The following is a 19,337-nucleotide window of genomic DNA, read 5'->3' on the forward strand; positions in this document are numbered from 1 at the left end:
ATATATATATATATATATATATATATATATATATATATATATATATATATATATATATATATATATATATATATATATATATATATATATATATATATACTTTTTAAATATAATAAAAATGGTCCTGGGTGACAGTGAATCAAAGGAGATAGGCAGACATTTGCCATAAATTATGTATTTTGGATGCAAAGATTTCTTTTTTTCATACGTGCATAGCGTTAATAAAAAGAAAAAAGTAACATTGTAAATAATGACACAAATACCAAGTATGAATAATTCTTGTGCATTTAACACCAGAAGCAACTGATTGGATCCTGCAGGATTTTAATACAGCATATCCTGCACTCATGCGTGTGTTCGGAACCATCATCTTGCAAATCCTTTGTATATTAAAATAAAAATAGTTGTAGATGCATTACAATATAATATTTATGTCTCTTAGTGTAAGGTTTAAGGAATTTCTCATTATATCATGTATGCATTTTAGCATGTTGTATATTTGAGTAATTAGAATGTAGTTTGCACATCTTGCTATACAATGTATACATTTGAATATGCATTATATGCATTTCAGTATACAATGGATGCATCTCAATATACAGTATAGGCATTTCAATGTACAATGCTTATCTCAGTGAACAGTGTATGTTCTTCTATATACAATATATTCATCTCCGCATACTGTGTGTGTGTATATATGCATATATTTCAATATATATTTTATTCATCTCAGAATAGTGAATGTACATCTCAGTATGCAGTTCACATTCCTCAGTGTACAGTGCATATGCATTCATACTTCAATCGTATGTGAATTTAACTATATGTATCTCAACATGCAATGCATCTATTTCAATATATAATGTATGTATCCCAATATACAGTATATACCTCTCAGTATAGAATGTATGGCTCTGTGTGTGTATATTTCTGTATCTAATGTATGCATCTCAATATATGATATAATCATCTCAGTATGTAATTCATACATTTCTGTGTTCAGTATGTACATTTATGAATCTTGAATTATGTCCCAAACAACGCCCAATAGTCTAATCCTAGGGTTCAAGCCTAGGGTACACACGGGTGGACGGTGTACACCTGCTTTTTACAAAGGGTGGATGCCGTCTCCCCTGGGTATTTTAAAATCTGTTAGTAAAATTAGATAATTTCCACTGTGTTTTAGGAATTTTAAGAATTTGCTAACCACAGTAAGGATTGGAACCGTGGTCGCCAGGTTCCCAGGTTGGGCACTTCAACACTAGACAACAGGACAAGATGATAGAACAGAAACTATTGAAGGTGAAATGTCAAAAATGGGAACTGTGCTCCTCTGGGAAACCATGGACATTGATTCTTGGGTTTTAAAGTGTACATTTTTAATAATAATTTTCCAACACTTCCAATGCAAACATGTTGCCCCTGAGCTATCCTTCCTCACCGGGTTTTATTTTGTGTGTTGGTCTTCTGACAGAAAAATGCCTATGCTTCCAGTGCACCTTGTTCCGTTCTGCAAAGTGAATTCAAAGAAATGTCCATATTTCGAATGGATTGTGTTCTCCCACGTTTCCTCATCTTGGATATATCCTTACCTTCAGCTTTGCTGCTTCGGAAATAAATGTTCATCTCTCCACCAGAGGGTGCTCCTCTCGAGGCTGCAGCGTCGATGTCCCTCGGTGGCCTCTGTCGAGGGTCGACGTCATCCGTTGTATAAATGCCTCGAGCGTGCCCGTTGGCTTCAGTTCCGTTTTTCCGTTAGCTTCGCTTCGGATCGAGATAAACAGCGCTTCAGTCATAACGATTATGTTGTCTTCTTCGAACCCATCCACACCAAAAACTGGTTTTAAAAAATCCAAAGGTGTGGAAGAAAAATGTCGCTGACCGACCCTCATCGTAATTGCCTCTGGTGCCTCGGTTCCGAACATCGAATCGACGACTGCGGTTCCTGTCAGTCAATGACCCATAAGGCCTTGAAAGTAAGAAGAGGTAAACTGGCAGTGGGGGAGGAATCCTCAAACTTTTCTTCGAGAGGGAAGAAAGACTCGGCTGAGTCTTCGGCAAAACGCCATAAAAAATCTAGGTCAAGAAGTAGGTCGAGAAAGCCCTCTTCTTCTTCGTCCAAGAAAGCGAAGAAAAGACAACACCATTCTCCCTCTTCCTCGTCTACATCGGAGGAAGTTATTACATGTCCAACAAAACATAATTCCCTGAGAAAGTGGGAAGCATTTAAAGCTTCGATGATGAACATTTTTGAGAATACGGCCCAGACCCCCTCAAAAATTGCTGATGAAGACCATGCCTCTACGCACAAAAAAAGTGACAGGCGAAGGTCCAAGACTAGAAAGTCTGACAGTAAATTGTCTAGGCTGTCTTCTAGGGATTCGTCCCAAACACCTAAAAAGAAAAGCCTTCCAGTGCATAAACAGGAGGGAGACCTTAGGAAAAGGACCTTAGACTATGATACGTCATCGAAGGCCTTGACGAAAAATCTTCGAAGCCTCCATCGAAGACTGTCGAGTATAAAGGGTCGACCACCCAACCGAAAAAGGTTACGTCGAGTACATTATCGACGACCTTGAAGATTCCTTCGACGGCATCGACGGTCTCGAAGACTCCTTCGACGTTCATTGCTCCTTCGAAATCATCGAAGAGTACCTCGACATCGAAGGTAGTAGCCACAACATCGACGCCAACGACGCTTCTGTCGACGTCGACACCAGTTACAATGGTGAAATCGACACCAAGGTTAAAACCTATACCTGGGAAGGTGTTTCACCCAGAGAACAGACATGATTTCTTCCAAACCATGTCATCTATATATGCAGAAATGTCGTCAGAAAATGAGGAGGAGGATGAAGAAGATGAACCTGAGGATTCATCAGCAGGGGTAAAATATGGGACGAGAGATGTCCCAGAGGAATTAATTGATCCCCAATCTAAAATGCAGAACCTGTATGAATGTTTACAGTCTGCAAGTGGACTAGATACTTCCCCTGAATATGAATTTGAGAAGCCTGATCCAGCAGAACATGCTGATTTGGGTTACAGAAAACGAATGAATAAAGTCACGGAATTTATGGGATGGGGCAGAAACTCACCTGTACACCAAGATGATGACATGACCTATATCCTATCAGGAGTACCCCAACCAGACCCCATACTTCCCTTTCATATTGCCTTGCAAAGAAGGGTAAATACTACTTGGGAAAAACCTTAATCCATTCCAGCAGTAAATAAAAAATATGTTGCAAAATACAGACCCTGTAATTCAGATCCAGAATATTTGAGTAAGCACCCATCTCCAGAAAGTCTGGTAGTTCAAGCAGCCATGTCTACTAAAAATGCTGCATACCCTACAATTCCCCCTGATAGAGATGACAAAAAGATTGATGCTTGGGCTAAAAAGGCTTTTACATCAGGGAGCATGGCTCTAAAATCCCCAAATGTATCTTGCACTCTGGCGAGATTCACATATACCCTGTGGGACTGTATGTCAGCGGCAGCTCAACACATCCTGGAAGGAGATGAACGTGATGGTTTCCTATCCATTATAAAGGATGGCAAGGAGGCTTCGGGGGAATGCCTTCAAGCAGGTTTGGACACTGCTGACAGTATCAGCAGGTCCATGGCATCTAGCGCAGTGCTATGCAGATTTGCATGGCTAAGAAAGTCAGGTTTTGCACCGGATGTACAATCCAGACTTCTTAATATGCCATTTGACAGCTCGAGGTTGTTTGGCAGTAAGGCAGATGAAAGTTTGGAGAAACTGCAGACCTCCAAAGCAGCGGCGAAATCACTCAGTGCCGCTATAAGACAACCTCAACAACGCCCATACACAGGCTCATCTTCCTGGAGGGGTCGTCCCTTTCGTTTTTACTCCTCATTTGGGAGAGGAAGGGGACAGGCCAGTCAGAGGACAATGAAAATGTCCTCGGGGGTGAGGAAAAGGCGCTAGAACTGCCCCAGCAGCGGCATCTGTCCCTTCAGCCGCTGCTGCAGCTGCCACAAAACCACTCTGAGGTTTTGATCCGCAAGACCCCGGTGGGAGGCAGAATCTCACAACATCTGCAGGAATGGCGGGGCATTACCTCAGATGTTTGGGCTTTGGAAACAGTATCCCAAGGTTGCTGCCTTCCCTTTCAAAAGAAACCTCAGAATCACCCACCGGAATACAACCCAACCAAGAACCCAGACCTGCTCCTGTTGCAGGAAGTTTTAACCCTGCTACAGAAAGGTGCAATAGAACATGTACCTGTAGCGGAGAGGAACAAGGGTTGGTATTCCCCTTATTTCTACATTCCAAAGAAAGACGGAGGATTGAGACCCATCTTGGACTTAAGAAACTTGAACAAGTTTCTCAGGAAGGACAAGTTCAAGATGGTCACTCTTTCTCAGATCTGTCAGGCTCTCCAACTTCAAGACTGATTGGTATCATTGGACCTTCAGGATGCTTACTTTCATGTGCCAATCCATCTCAAGCACAGGAAGTGCCTGAGGTTTGCGATTGGCAATTCTCACTATCAGTTTCGAGTTCTGCCATTCGGGTTGACCTCCGCCCCATGAGTTTTCACCAAGTTGATGGCGGTAGTGGCAGCGAGTCTCAGAAGAAGGGGGTTCATGTCTACCCCTATTTGGACGATTGGATGATCAGGGCACGTTCTCCAGAACAAGCCCAGGATCATCTATCCAAGACTTGCCACTTCCTTCACAAACTAGGGTTTTCTCTGAATTTAAAAAAGTCAAATATGATACCATCACAGACGCTCCAGTTTATAGGAGCAGTCTTGGATACTCGTTCGGGCAAAGCCTCGCCTCCCGAAGAGAGAGCTCACCACATTCTGCAGATGGTAACAAAATTCCAGAATGCCCAGTATCTACCGGCCTTCGATTTTCTTAGGTTGCTCGGTCTCATGGCATCCTGCATTTTTCTGGTGCCAGAAGCCAGATTGAGAATGAGATCCCTTCAGTGGGCTCTCAGTACTCAATGGTCCCAATTCTCAGGGGAAGTGTCAGATCTTTTTGCAAGTTCCAGCCAAAGTAGCACAGGATCTACAATTGTGGGCGTGCAGACAACACATCCTCAGAGGAGAATCTTTTTGGCAACCATGGCCGGAGATAACAGTAGTAACGGATGTCTCCCTGACGGGATGGGGAGCCCATACCAACAATCTGACAATCGGCAGTCGTTGGTCTCTATCAGAGTCCAAACTACACATCAACCTTTTGGACCTGAGGGCAATCAGACCAGCGCTGAAAGCCTTTCTGCCATCTGTACGGGGAAAGAATGTCCTGATAATGACGGACAACACAGTGGCCATGTACTACCTCAACAAAAGAGGAGGCGTAGGATCACTTCCACTGTGCAGAGAGGCAATGCAGCTCTGGTTCTGGGCACTCCAAGAAGGGATCTCTCTGTCTGCCATTCACATAGCAGGAGAGCAAAACACAGCGGCAGACGCTCTGAGCAGGCAGAGCACAGTCTCCCACGAGTGGGAAATAGCTCAGGAAGTCCTTCTGGAGATCTTTGCCCTTTCGGGAACCCCTCAAGTGGATCTATTCGCGACTGGTACCAACCGGAAGTGCGAACTGTACTGCTCAAGGGAATTTCCCCCGAGAGGAACTCTAGGAGACGCATTTGTGGTGGAATGGGAATTTCCTCTTCTGTATGCGTTTCCTCCAGTCCCTGTGATCCCTTAAGTAATCAGGAGGTTGAGAAAGTTCAAGAAAACCATGATCCTAATTGCCCCGGATTGGGCCAGGAGAACGTGGTACCCGGGCCTTCTCGACATGTCCATCTGCCCTCCAATACGTCTTCCAAAAAGAGAGGATCTTCTCTCGCAAGAGGGAGGTCACTTTCTCCATCCAGAGGTCAACATACTCAACCTTCACGCATGGCTTCCGAGAGGTTGAGATACAAGGATTGGGACCTCCCGGATGATGTTATGGAGATTTTGCTTTCGGCCAGAAGACCAGCAACCAAATCTCTGTACCAGTGTCGTTGGAACAAGTTCAGTAACTGGTGCAGGGATAAGAATGTGGACCCTTTTCAATTCCATGCCTGCTAACACCATGCTTTGGGGCATTTTCACGTTTTCACGTAATATGACTAGCCAGGAATTGATTGCCACCTCAACTGCTCATATACTTTATTTCACATGTGTTGCTATGCTTGCCTATGTCCTCCAGTGTATTCGTCCAGGCTACCCTGCCAGCCGTATGCAAAGTCTTGTAGTCTTGTAGTCTTGTAGTTTTGTTGATTTCTCGTTGATTTCTTGTTGATTTCCTGTTGTTTCTTGCAAAAAATATAATAAAATATGTTATTAAGAATGTGGACCCTTTTCAATGTAATATTCCAACAGTATTATCTTTTCTGTTACATTTGGCTAATCTGGGGCTCCAGGTTAGTATGATAAAAGGATACTTAGCAGTGCTATCTATCTTCCAGCGCTCGTCAGAAGAAGAATCTTATTTTAAGATACCGTTTAATAATACAATTTTTAAAAGGTTTAAACAATGTATTTCCACCAATACCTTTCAAAGTTCATGTGTGGGATTTAAACTTGGTACTAAAGTTTCTGACATGTGCACCATTTGAGCCTTTACATTCCTTCACATTAAGGCGTCTTACTCTGAAAACAATACTTCTAATTGCATTGACATCAACCCGCAGGGTAAGTGAGTTGCAGACACTTTCTAGTGGTCCTCCTCACACCACCGTTTATAAAGATAAAGTTGTCCTTAGAGCAAACCTTCTTTTTTACCAAATATCGTCTGACTTTCACCTCTCACAGAAAATAATACTACCTGCTTTCTACCCTCCTCCTCACACGTGCAAGGAAGAGGAAAGACTACATAGGTTAGATCCTAAAAGAGCTCTTAGCTTTTATATTTCAAGATTGTCAAAGATACGTCAGTGTGACCAACTGTTTGTGGCATACACCGGCCGTAAATTAGGACTAGTGGTAACCAAACAAACATTATCAAGGTGGATAATCTTAGCTATAACTAAATGTTATAGGCTAGCTGGAAAAGATCCTCTGAGGGAATAAGAGCTCATTCGACTAGAGGCATAGGCGACTTCAACAGCACTTAAAAGGGTTGTTCCTGTACAAGATATTTGTGCAGCAGCAACGTGGTCATCCATGCATACTTTCATTAAACATTATGCCATGGACTCAACTGCCTCTCAAGAAAGTTTATTTGCCAAATCTGTACATTCAGTACATGATTAAAATAATGCCTGTACTCCCACCTCCAATAAAGAAACTGCTTTTGGAGACTATCTAAGATGAGGAATACGTGGGAGGACACAATCCATTCGAAGAACAAGTTACTTACCAACTGTAACGTTCTTTCGATTGAATGTTCCTCCCACGTATTCCTCATTGACCCTCCCATCCTACCCCACTGTACAGTTTGTGTTTTTACACTCTAATTTCTTTCAAGGCTGGGTCAAAAGAGGCACGCCTTTAACTATATTCCATGGGCTCTGATGCACGAAAAAACAGAACTGAAGCCAACAGGCGCGCTCAAGGCATTTATACAACGGATGACGTCGACCCTCGACGGAGGCCGCCGAGGGACATCAACGCCGCAGCCTCGAGAGGAGCGCCCTCTGGTGGAGAGAAGAAAACATTTTTCCGAAGCAGCAAAGCTGAAGGTAAGGATATATCTAAGATGAGGAATACGTGGGAGGAACATCCAATCGAAAGAACATTACAGTTGGTAAGTAACTTGTTCTTCTCTGAAATGCTCATTTCTAGTGACGTCACTCCCCATCTGGCATGTAAATGAGGCCCCCCCACTTTTATTTTTAGGTCTCGAGCACTGTCTAGTTCCCTCCTGTAGCTTGTGGGATGCTACTTTGGTTTTCGCGCCTTGGACTGCATACTGACATAGCACTGATTCAGAACAGTGGCTGCCTCCATCACAGAATCTTCTCAGAACTTAAAGGGTTTTTGCAGAGGTCTGACTGGTTAGCTCATTTGGCTGACTGCCGCACAGCCCTTCACTGTCCATCTTAACAGCATTATGAGCAGTAAGTTGAATATTGGCAGACCAATTGCCAGTGATATTTCCAAATATACTTTGATAGTTGATATTACTGGCCAGTTCCTTCATCAATGGTAATGCATTTTGGAGACAAAGACTCTTTTAGACAAAGTAAGACTTTTGTGATGTGGTACAGGTTTACTTTTACTGATTTTTCAGTTCATTGACTTGTGGGTTAGCAATCTCTTCACACTGCATTCTCAGTTTGGTGCACATTTTTCAGTTTGACGAAAGACACTGTGACAAATCCTCTGATGTCATCCCTTCTTCCCTATGGGCGAGAGTTTTCCCATGAGGACAGGTAGTTGAGGCCGCTACCGGGTTGTCCCCTTGGGGGTTGTACTCAGTGGGAGGATCTTATGGGGAGGGATCCCCCTTCTCGTACTAGGGACAACTATCAGAGGAGAATGTGATATAACACCCAGTTCCCTTCATCTAACCCTCCTTTACCTCATCTCCCCCTGTACATGTCTCACACCCATAGTATTAACAGTACTGAGACTGTGAAGAACTCAACCGACCGAAAGGAGATAAATGGTAGAAGTACTGAGATGAGGAAGAGTAGAGATCAACTAGTTGGAACCACCTTGTCCAGTACTGAGAAGAGGGAGAATCTCACTGACCCATTTAAGAACACTTATGCTACTACTGGAACGAAGGACGAGCAAGGAACAGGGAAGCTATGTTGTACGAGAAGGGGCTGCAGACCAGTTTGCCTACCAGAAAGACCGGGAACTGCTGCGGAGCCAGTGCAGACCAGGTAAACTTTCAGAGATGCAGAGAACGTGGGAAGAGCCTCAAGGTCTGCCAGGAGAGACAGGTGAGCACCCAGAGGAGGGTTGGAAGACCGGAACGGCTGTTTGGGATCCCGAGTGGCAGAGAGATAAGAAAGTAAGGGCCTGGGACTCACCTGTGAAACCGAGGTGCATCCAGAGAGAACAGCCTTGTGCCATTGCTTGGGAGGTTAGTGTACCAGGTCTGCTACATCCCCAGGGAAGATAAATAAGGGTCTGAGACCCACATGACAAACCTTGTTGTACCCAGAGGCATCTACCTCATGGCGGTACCTGGAAGGTTGGTACACCAGGGCTGCCGGATTCCCAGAGAGGGGAAATCAGGATCTCGGATGCATACATGTTTACTTGAAGTTGTGGCATGAAGAGCAAGACCTGGCAGGAGAGTGATCCAGGGTTTTGCAATAACGTAAGAAAAGCCAAGAGTGGGAAAGTCCTCTTGTCATTGTGAAGCCTGAGAAAGAGCAAGACCTGGCCGGACAGTGAACCAGGGTTTTGCCAGAACACTAGAAGAGAAGCCAAGAAATTAGAGTGTCTCTTAATATTGTGAAATTTGAGAAGACCAGGGGAGAAAAGCACCCCCCTGGTTGTTGCATTGGAAAGCTTGTGAAAGACCATGAAAGGAGGGACATCCTCTTAACATTGTGGAACACTTAAGAAGACAGGGGAAGGGGGTTGTTCCGCCCCCTGTGTGTGTGAATCCTGTCTAACATCAAGAAAAAAGAGAAATCATCTTGAACTGTGGTGGATGACAGGAGCTTGAACTTTGCTTTGCGCTTGTTTGGAACTGTGTTTTATTCACAGTGGAACTTTTCTTTGCACCATTTGAGAACCTTGTTTTGCACTCTTGAAAAAAGTTATATCGTGGGGGGAAGGGAACCAAACCAAAACTTCAGGAAAGAATCCCTCAAAGCGCAGGAACTGTGAGTTGGCCTCCAGGGGAGGGAGCCGTTCTCCTGTACCAAGAACATTAGCATTTTAGTTATAAGAGTAAGGCTTGGAAATGGGATTTGACACAAGACAAAAGACGTTTTATTTCTTGTACATTCTAACAGTTTCCTTAGTTTTGTTTGAGGCAGGGAACGCCTTCTTAGTTTTAGGGAGTGGTAGGTTTTTCCACTTTACATTCTTTCAATAAACGTTCATGCAACAAACGTGCCCTTCCTATTTCAGTCGCCTGCTTCTGCACCATTACAGCACCCATTTTCCAATATAAAATTGTACTTTTTATTGGATGATGCAATCAATAAATATGGATCAATTTACTTTGGAAAAACAGATGTAAATACCTACATGAACGCTGCTGTACTGCTCTTGCCTGCTCCTAATATGAAAGGAGGACTGCTCCCTCTCAGGTTGCCTATGCTGCATCCACCACACTGTAATCACCTAGCCCTTTCAGTGACAAGCTACATGCCCTACCTTGCCCACAGTCCAGCAAGGGCCCCCTTATGTTTCAGTGTTGCCCCTTCCCTGTTGGTCAAATCCCAAAAGTTGACACGCCCTTCCAGTTCATTGCCGTTCTATTCGCCCCCCTCCCCCCCCAAAGGTCCACTTTTTTGCTAAGCAAACATGTATCCAAAATGTACTCTCAGCAGTTTCATGGAAAGCCAAGCCCGAGAATCCCTCCTCCCTTATAACTCCCACTTGGAGTACCCTGTGAACCACGGACGCATGGGGGAAACCGTTTTCAGTACATCAGGACCCACTGTTGCACATGAGGGAATCAGTCCTCATTTTCTGGCCCTACATGGAGTACCTGTATCGTGCGAGCCTCTGGCAAGTCACTTTATGTGCTAAGTTTCTCTTTTCTTTTGACTAATATCTGTGCACTACATGTAGTTTTGCTTTGAGTTGCCCCACCGTTTTTTTTCTTGATATAATACATAGTTATTATATTATTACCTGGAATGCATATAACTGTATTATTTCCAGCTACTTTAATTTGTTTTGCTTTCCTTTCCTTTCAGGTAGAGGATACAACTCTCACGAAAGAGATTTTGGACAATTTAGTAATACGACCTGAGGATTTTCCTGAAAATGTAGATGCAAGAATTGAATTCTACAAAGACATCATGCTGTGCCCTTTAGAGGTAAGAGATTCCTGAATATTGAACAGGACCCTTCATTTTAGATTCTCTTTTAAAATCTTTGTTCCCAATCTCTCATGCCTTATATGGACTCACCCTTTTGAGCTGAAAGCAATTCCTGCACCCTTGCATTGTTTGCTGTTCTGCAGATAGCGTGTGAATAGCGCTGCCACATTTATAGTGTTTTATCAATAAAACGTCAATACTTACCAGTCCTTTTGCCTTGTGCTCATGCGCTGCCAATTGTTTTTGCATGCCCATGCTCGACGCAATTGATTTTTCTTTCCTCGTCTTCTGATCCTCAGCACTGACTCTTACAGAAGTTCTTCTGATCACCTCTCGCATTGTTTACTCTCATTGGATCATTGGATTGAAACAAGTATGATTTTGATCAACTGTCTGCGAAAAGGTGTGATCATCTCCCATTTTCTGTACTGTTGCCACTCTCCATGTGGCCCGTGAGCCCCCCACCTCTTCAGTCACACACGGACACAGTGTTGTTGGTTCGAGCTCCCCGGTCGCTCTGAGGCGGCCGGGAACGCCCCGTTGATTTATATCGCACACAACAGAGTGAAACGTCACTCTGTCGCGTGCGCGCACCCTTAAAGGGGCAGCGCCACACTCCTCCTTTTCCATAACAACAAAACATATGAAAAGGAAGCACTAGCTACCACACATCACAGCGCACACTATACCAACATGTCCCCGGAGACCCCTTTACTGACATCCACCCTCGTTCCCAGGTGAGCGTCGGCCCCCGTGGTATCCGGGACATAACAGTTTATCTAGTCCATGTCATAATCCGTAAGACGGGCAGGTTTCTCTTGCCCTGTCCTCAGGGGGTACCTCCTGCCAGTCTCTCGGGTCGGTGTTCCATTGCCATGCTCTTCGCGGGTCGGAGACCCTGGTAGAAAAGAGGGGCCACCACCTTCATCAGGCACCTCCTCCATGTCTGCCATTGTCTCTGCCCTAGACTCGCACAGTTTTTTAAAGAAGCTAGCATTTCGGGTGACAGAGGCCATTCCATCTGATGCCGTGACCATCGACCCCTTTACTGCCACCACATCCAGCGGCGCCGGCCCGTACGTGAGGGAGAGCTTTCCTTGAGGGTGTTGGTTCCACACCAGTACCTCATCCCCCGGGACAAGTCTCCAGGGGCCTTAGACCCCTTTGGGCATTCTCCAGATCTATCTGTGTTCTTCTCTCCTCTTCCACCTGCTCATTATCAATGACCGCGGGCACACGCTCTCCCACCTGTGGCAGAACGTCCCTCGGACAGCGCTGAAACATGGCCTCCGCAGGCGTCGCCCCCGTGGACGTGTGGGGGGTGGTCCGGAGAAATATATACCGCGCCCTCTGTAGACATTCGCCTTTGCCCTGAGCAATGCAGAACACCTTGTTCAGCGTTCCCATCATGCGCTCCGCCTCTCCATTAGCTCTGGGCCACAGCGGGGTGACTTTCCTGTGCTGTATTCCATATCCTTTTATCAGGTCCGCAAAACTCTCACCCTGAAAGGGTGCTCCGTTGTCCGAGCACAACATTTTGGGTAGTTTGTGGGTGGCAAAGATCTTCTCCAGCACCACCACCACCTTTTCAAATGCAACAGACTCTACAAATTCCACCTCCGGGTATTGGGACCACTCGTCAACCACCACCAGGAAGTGTGTGCCCCTGGTCGTAGATCCAAAGTCTGCATGCACTACCTCCCATAGTCTTGTCCCTCTGGGCATGGTTTCAATGGTCGGCTCCCTTAGCGCAGGTGACACCGCCTGGCACCACACACATGAAGCCACAAACTCCTCCACTCTCCTTTCCATCTCCGGGAACCAAACTTTGTCGGAGGCAGACCTTTGTCCTTGGCGCATCCTGGTGCCCCTGGTGTGCCAGCTCGATGATTTGCTGCACCTTAGCTTGTGGCACCACTATGCGGTCCCCTCGAAGAAGCAGGCCAGTCTCCGAGAATGGCAGCTCCTCGCGCACCCTCCAAAGCTGCTCCAGGGTTGCTTCGGCGTCTTGCTTTCTATTGGCCAGTGACTTCATCACAGTTCTCCATGCGTCCTGCTCCATGGCCGTTTTCAGAATGCCGAAGCACTCATCAGCCACTGAGGCCCGCTCCAGTTCCTTGACCGGCACCGAGTTGGGCGTTGCTGCTTCAACCACCAGCCGGATATGTTGTACGCTTTCTCCGCACACCTGGACTGCTGGTTGTCCCCCCTTGGGTGCCTGAAGAGGTAGTCCATGGCATTGTTTCTGCCTGGTCGATAAACCAGTGATGCGCCGTACTCCAGGAGCGCCAGCATCCAGCATTCTATCCTCACAGGTGGTTTAGAGGAAGACCCTGCTAGGATGGGGAGCAGAGGCTTGTGGTCCATGACCACCATCATCGGCCTCCCCAGCAAGTACAGTCTGAAGTGCCTACAGCCCCACAAGACCGCCAGCGCCTCTCGCTTGATCTGGGAGTACTGCTGTTCAGTGTCCGACAGCGCCTTGCTGGCATACGCTATCGGCCGGACTTCCAGATTGGCATCCACCTGGGTAAGCACCAACCTGAGACCATAGGGGCTTGCATCGACCACAATCTCTGTCTGTAGTGCCGGATCAAAGAAGGCCATGGTGTCCTCGGTGGTAAGAGCACCCTTGATGTCATCAAAGGCTGCTTGTTCCAACGGCCCCCATTGCCAGGTGACTTCTTTTCTTGTGAGTGTGCCCAGCGGCTCCGACCGCGAGGCAAGGTTCCTGATGAACCGGCCACAGTATGTGACCATGCTCAGGAAGCTTCTTACTTCAGCCACGTTTTCAGGCGGTCGGGCTTCCTGGATGTCCCTCACTTTCCGTGGATCGGGCGACACTCCATCCTCCTTGAAGGCAAAGCCGAAAACCTCAATGACTGCCTTGAGAAATTTGCACTTGTCACGATGCAGGGTGAGACCCAGGGATCGGAGGTGCTCAAATGTCTTTGCTAGCTTGGATAGATGCTCCGCCTCGGACTTGGCAAACACCAGAATATCGTCACTGATGTTGAGCACCCCTTCCAGGTCTGCGAGGGCCTTTCTGATGATATTCTGGAAGACCTTGGCAGCCGAAGACACCCAAAACGGGGTCTCTTGTACCTGTATAGCCCCCAATGGGTGGTAAAGGTGGTGATGTATCTGGAATCTGGAATGAGCACAACCTGATGGTATCCAGCTCGCAGGTCGAGTTTAGAGAAAAACTGCGCACCCTGTAGCTCGGTGATAATGTCATTGATGGTGGGCGTCAGGTGTCTTTCCCGCTTGATCGCCTTGTTGGGTAGGCACATGTCCACACATATCCGGACCGAGTCAGGCTGCTTTGGCGTTTGTGCAATCACGATCAAGGAGGCCCAGGGAGTGAGGCCCTCCACCTTCTCAATTATGTCCTAACAGATTGTCTAACTCCTGATCCACCAGCTCTCTTAGGTGGAATGGCACCCGCCGATGTTTCAATGCCACATGCTGAATGGAATCATCAATGTGTAGCCGGACAGGGTCCCCCGTCCTCCGCCCAGTGCCTTCGAACAGAGATGAGCATTTGTCCCATAGCATCGGAATATCCTCTACGTACACTGAGTACGCAAAAGTCACGATGCCCAGGGCCTCTGCCGCTGCGCAGCTCAGTAGAGTGTTGCTGCTCACGGGAGTGACATAAAACCTTGCACGAATCTTTGCCCCTTCATGGTTCACATCTGCGATGATCGCACCATCAAGCGGGATTGGTTGTGCTCCCCCCGAAGGTAAAGATGCGAGCCTTGGGTGTGGAGAGGCATGGCGGTGATTCCATAGCATCATAATGTTCTCTGGCCATTACATTGACAGAGGCGCCAGTATCCACAAGCATCGGAACAGAGTCTTCATTGACTAGCACGTGGCATCGGGGTTGCCGCCTGGACTTTGAGCACAAGACACCCACGCTCGACACAAAGAACACATTTTCTTCTTCCTCTTCCTCACCTTCTGGGACATTGCTGTCGTCCCCTTGGTCTACCTGGGCCACATTCGATGAGCGCTGCTGGCGGAAGAAGCCAGCACGGACAGGACCTCTTGGAATAACCATCAGACTTGCGGCCTTGCACATGCGGGCATAGTGGTCAGCAGCACCGCAGCAGCCACACGACTTTCTGATAGCTGGGCAGTCCGCAGGATGTGGGAGGTCAAACTTGCGCTTCATCCACAAGTTGACCGGTGCCGACCCTCTGTCACGCTGACCGGGCGCCTGAATCCTCTGCCTCTGCCCACAACACAAATGTCCTCCACCTTGTTGGGACGTACCCCAGCCTCCTTGCGGGATGCCCGTAGCTCAGACACTTCATGACACCTTCCCAGTTCTAAGATGTGAGGGAGGGTGATGCCAGGTTCTCTCAAGATCTGTCGGCGCAGCTTTCCAGAGACACACCCTTGAATCAGCTGGTTCCTGATCATTGTGTCGGGATTATCCCAGGCACAGGGGACTGCAAGCCTGCGCAGCCTCCCATAGAATGTGGCCAGCGTCTCATTGTCTTTCTGGTGGGCAGCGCCCATGAGGAAACGTTCATAGTCTGCATTTGCCATGGGAAGAAAGTAGTTGTGGAGGGCATCCTTCGCCGCAGCATACGAGCCATCCTGAGGTTGGAGGGACAGAAACACCTCATGCACTGCAGGCCCAGCGCAGTACAAAAGAGTTGCCACCTTGCTGTCGTCGTTGGTTTCCATGGTGGCCCTGAAGTACATTTCTAACCTGTCCATCCACATTTTCCACCTGGGCCCCAGACTGGAAGGTGCACCTGAAATATCAAATTCAGGCATTGGCTGCAGGGCCCCCGGTGGTCTCAGTAGTGGTCTTGGTGGCAGTGCTTGTGGTGGCTGTTGGACTGCCACTGCTGGGCCGCTGCTTGGTCGTCATTCATGGTGACGAGCGCACAGGCACCCCAGGTGGATTGAATGGGGCCGCAACTTGCACCACCTCACCTTGCAGGGTGGACCTCCTTTAGTTCCCCTTCCACTGGACACTGACAGGCCAAAGATGTTTCACAGTCACCAACTCTTCAAAAGGGCATCCATGGATATATAAGCCCCAACAGGCACAATGCCCCAAACCAATGGGGAGCAGATGCTGCAGACACAGTTCAGGCCAAAGGCCCCAAATAATTGAGCAGTGTGGGGCCAGGGAACACACAAAACAGCAGGCCTCCCCTGGCTCCACACCCAACACTCAACGAAAATGAGTGAACATTTTCAAAATTCACATCAAAAGCACATCATGTGCAAGATATGGCTGTCTGCCACAATAAGTTCCAAAAATTGGGCCTGAATGGCTCACTGTCTCTTCACAAAGATGCCGCGACCTTCCTAGGCCCGGAATCTAAAATGGCCGCCGACCGCGTGATTTGTATCCCTCTCCGTGGTATGCTTCGAACTGTGAGATTCATGTAAGCACAACAAAGAAATCACCGCCGAAAGTCACCGCCGTGCCCAGGTTACAATCCTGACTCGTCGCCACTGTTGCCACTCTCCATGTGGCCTGTGAGCCCCCCACCTCTTCAAAGACACACACGGACACAGTGTTGTTGGTTCGGGCTCCCCGGTCGCTCTGAGGCGGCCGGGAATGCCCCGTTTATTTATATCTCACGTGACGGAGTGAAACGTCACTCCGTTGCGTGCGCACTTCCTTAAAGGGGCAGCGCCACATGTACGTTCTTCTGATCCAAGGCGTCCATTTTCTAATTTAGTATTCAGGAAATCCTTGTCATTTCCTGCAGAAGTGCATACAACAGTAAAATACAGTAGGTACAGCTGGTTTAAGGGGGTTGGTGGCATGGGAGAGAGAGATTTTGGGAGGGCAAAGGGCTGAAAAGCATCATTGCATCTTCTGCAGCCTTTTTGGGCGCATATGGAACCTACCAGTTTAATCGTTCGTGTGACACTTTTCAGCATTATTTGCAAAAAGTTATGCATTCGATTGCAGCGTTTTCATTTTCCGTGCACTGGCTAGATAAGAAATAGAATATTTCAGGAGAGGTGGTGCAGAGGTTGAGTAATGTGCTTGTATAGTCTGAATTCATGCCAATCAGTGGATGCAAAGATCGCCTTTGTGGAATGGCTGTAAAGTATATTTGTGACAAAGTTGAAATTGTGATTGTAAAAAGGATGTAGTTGAGGTGTAACCCTGTGTACTTTCTTTGGGGAATGGCAGAGCAAGAGCATGAATCAAAAGAAGAAAAGGATTTTTAATCATTGATGAAATGGGGACAAGGTTTATTTTACAATAATCGCAAGCTGCCACCTATTTTATTAGTTATGCTATGGTGTATCCTAAGTGGCATTTGAAAAGCACATATATGCAACTAGTGTGGCCCCCAAAGCACTCTTTTAACTTGTCCTGCTGTGGTCTGCTTTGAGGTCCTCTCCCTCTGCCACTACGGCTGGGGACTGGTCCCTTCAGAGTCATACAAGGGCCAGACCAACCCCCACCATTCCCCCCTGCATCCTTTGCCAGCACTTGCCCCCAGGCTCCCTTTCCCAGACTAGCCCAACTTGGTTGCATCCTGCCGACCACACTCATCCTCCCTTTCCCTGCCACTTGCCTTCTTGACCCCCCACCAGCACTTCCATGCCCCCTTCCCTGGGGGCACCCCACTCCTGCACTTCTCCCTCTACCCCTTCACCCCTGCACTTAACACCTTCTCAAGCACTTGCACGGTAGGATTGTCACATGGCCAATATAATTAATGTTTTTGATTGTGTATTGCCTTGCACCCCCCCACACCCCTAACCCCCCATCTTTTCTTGTGGCGCCTGGAAACACTTGTGTATAGGAGCCATACAAATGTCCAATAAATGGATAAATAATTGGAGACAAAGTAGGATCCACGATTCAGTCAAAAAGAGGATGTCAAAGTTGTTTTGCAAAATGAGGTTGGATATCTCAGGGGGATGTATCATTGCTTGTTGGGAACTGTGAAGCATGCACTTGAGGTGAGGTGGAAGAGTTGGAACAAGGGGCTAGGAAAAGGTGTTTATTGAGCTCTGATGGTCGTGAGAGTAGGAGGGGTGAGCTTTGATCCACACAATTATTTTATACTGTATGGAACAAACTAAGTCTTGAATTATTCGACTATTTTCCCCTCTTTGACCAATCCAGATACTGCCCAAAAAGAAAACGATTACGAAACATTTATGCTGCCCAAAAAGGGCACAATTACGAAGCATTTGTGCTCTTCATTTATTGATGAGGAATATATTGTGCAATGTGCTGTTGTTTCCCCAATTTGGTTGGAAAGAGGCAAAAGGAAACTATTATAGGAATGGCTATATAAAATGTGGCACATGTGCAATGGGTTCTGTGTAGACCTCTACGAACTCCGCTGTGGCGGCCATTTAGTCCAATACACACCTGCATTTGCACGTCTGCTTTATTTATTTAATCTTCTTCCGTAAATGTAAGTTCAGTTCCTGTGTTGCCATTCATGCAGGGTGGGGGTAGCATCTGTACCTGGTCGCCCGCTGACCAAATAGTTGCTTGATTTTTAAAAAAAATTTTTAGGAGCCCTATGCCAGCTACTGAACGTGCATGAGTAGACTTACTACATGGCTCATGTACTGCTATTTCAGCTTCTAACACGTGCGTCCTCTTCCGGTTTAAACCTGTGAAATGTGAATGCACGTGTGCAGTGATCTTTGTTCTGTCTCCTACAGAAAATTGTGCTGTTTTCAGGATGTCTTTGAAATATTTTCTATGGTACTCAATGGTTTTCAATACCATAGAATGACAGTGAACCTCGTATTTTACTGATCCATTTAAGCCAAATCTGAAAAATACCTTCTTCAAAGTTTAATCTTGTTTAATTATCACATTTGAACTAAAAGCATAAAAAGATTGTTCGGCTCTTCTAATACACACTACACAAATGCCTTCAAATTCATTTTCCACAAATACCAACACATGTTTGTGTTAAAATCTTTTCATCTTGGCAATTGAGTTGATATGTGCTGATGGTAGGTATTAAGTGACTATATGTATATTGTGACAATGGCACACAAATTACTTTAAGCCTTTTGCGAAGGGTCAGGCTTTTTTAATTGATTGTGTAATGGACCCTATGGCTGTACCGCTCTCTTTTTGGAAAGCACCTTACCCAGGCATCCTTGACACCAGTGTAATAGATGGTGTATATTGACCCCTACTGTCTAAGATCTATCTTGCACTGGATACGAGAACCTAAAGTCAGGATCTCATTTGTAGCCAACTCCCTCGGAGACTTTGTAAAACTGCACCTACTCTATTAAGTGGTTAGTGTGCTAAAGGGGTATGCGATTGTCCCTTGCAGACACCCATCTTGATCCAGTCTTTCCTCTGCCATGCTCGCTTTCACCTCTACTCTTTCCCCCTTCTCTTCTGTCGCTCCGA

General features: G+C 46.6%; 1 protein-coding gene across 3 annotated transcripts in view; it reads left to right on the plus strand.

Moving 5' to 3' along the window:
* Nucleotides 1-19,337, plus strand: part of AK9 (adenylate kinase 9) — a 1,784,103-nt gene that overhangs the window by 372,959 nt on the left and 1,391,807 nt on the right. For all 3 annotated transcript variants that reach the window (XM_069606660.1, XM_069606662.1, XM_069606661.1), the window contains exon 9: nt 10,817-10,939. In XM_069606660.1, coding sequence (XP_069462761.1) covers nt 10,817-10,939 — 123 coding nt within the window. The remainder of the gene's footprint in view (nt 1-10,816; nt 10,940-19,337) is intronic.

Source organism: Ambystoma mexicanum, chromosome 4p, assembly GCF_040938575.1.
Source record: "Ambystoma mexicanum isolate Mex_15411 chromosome 4p, UKY_AmexF1_1, whole genome shotgun sequence".
In the NCBI taxonomy this organism is placed as follows: domain Eukaryota; kingdom Metazoa; phylum Chordata; class Amphibia; order Caudata; family Ambystomatidae; genus Ambystoma; species Ambystoma mexicanum.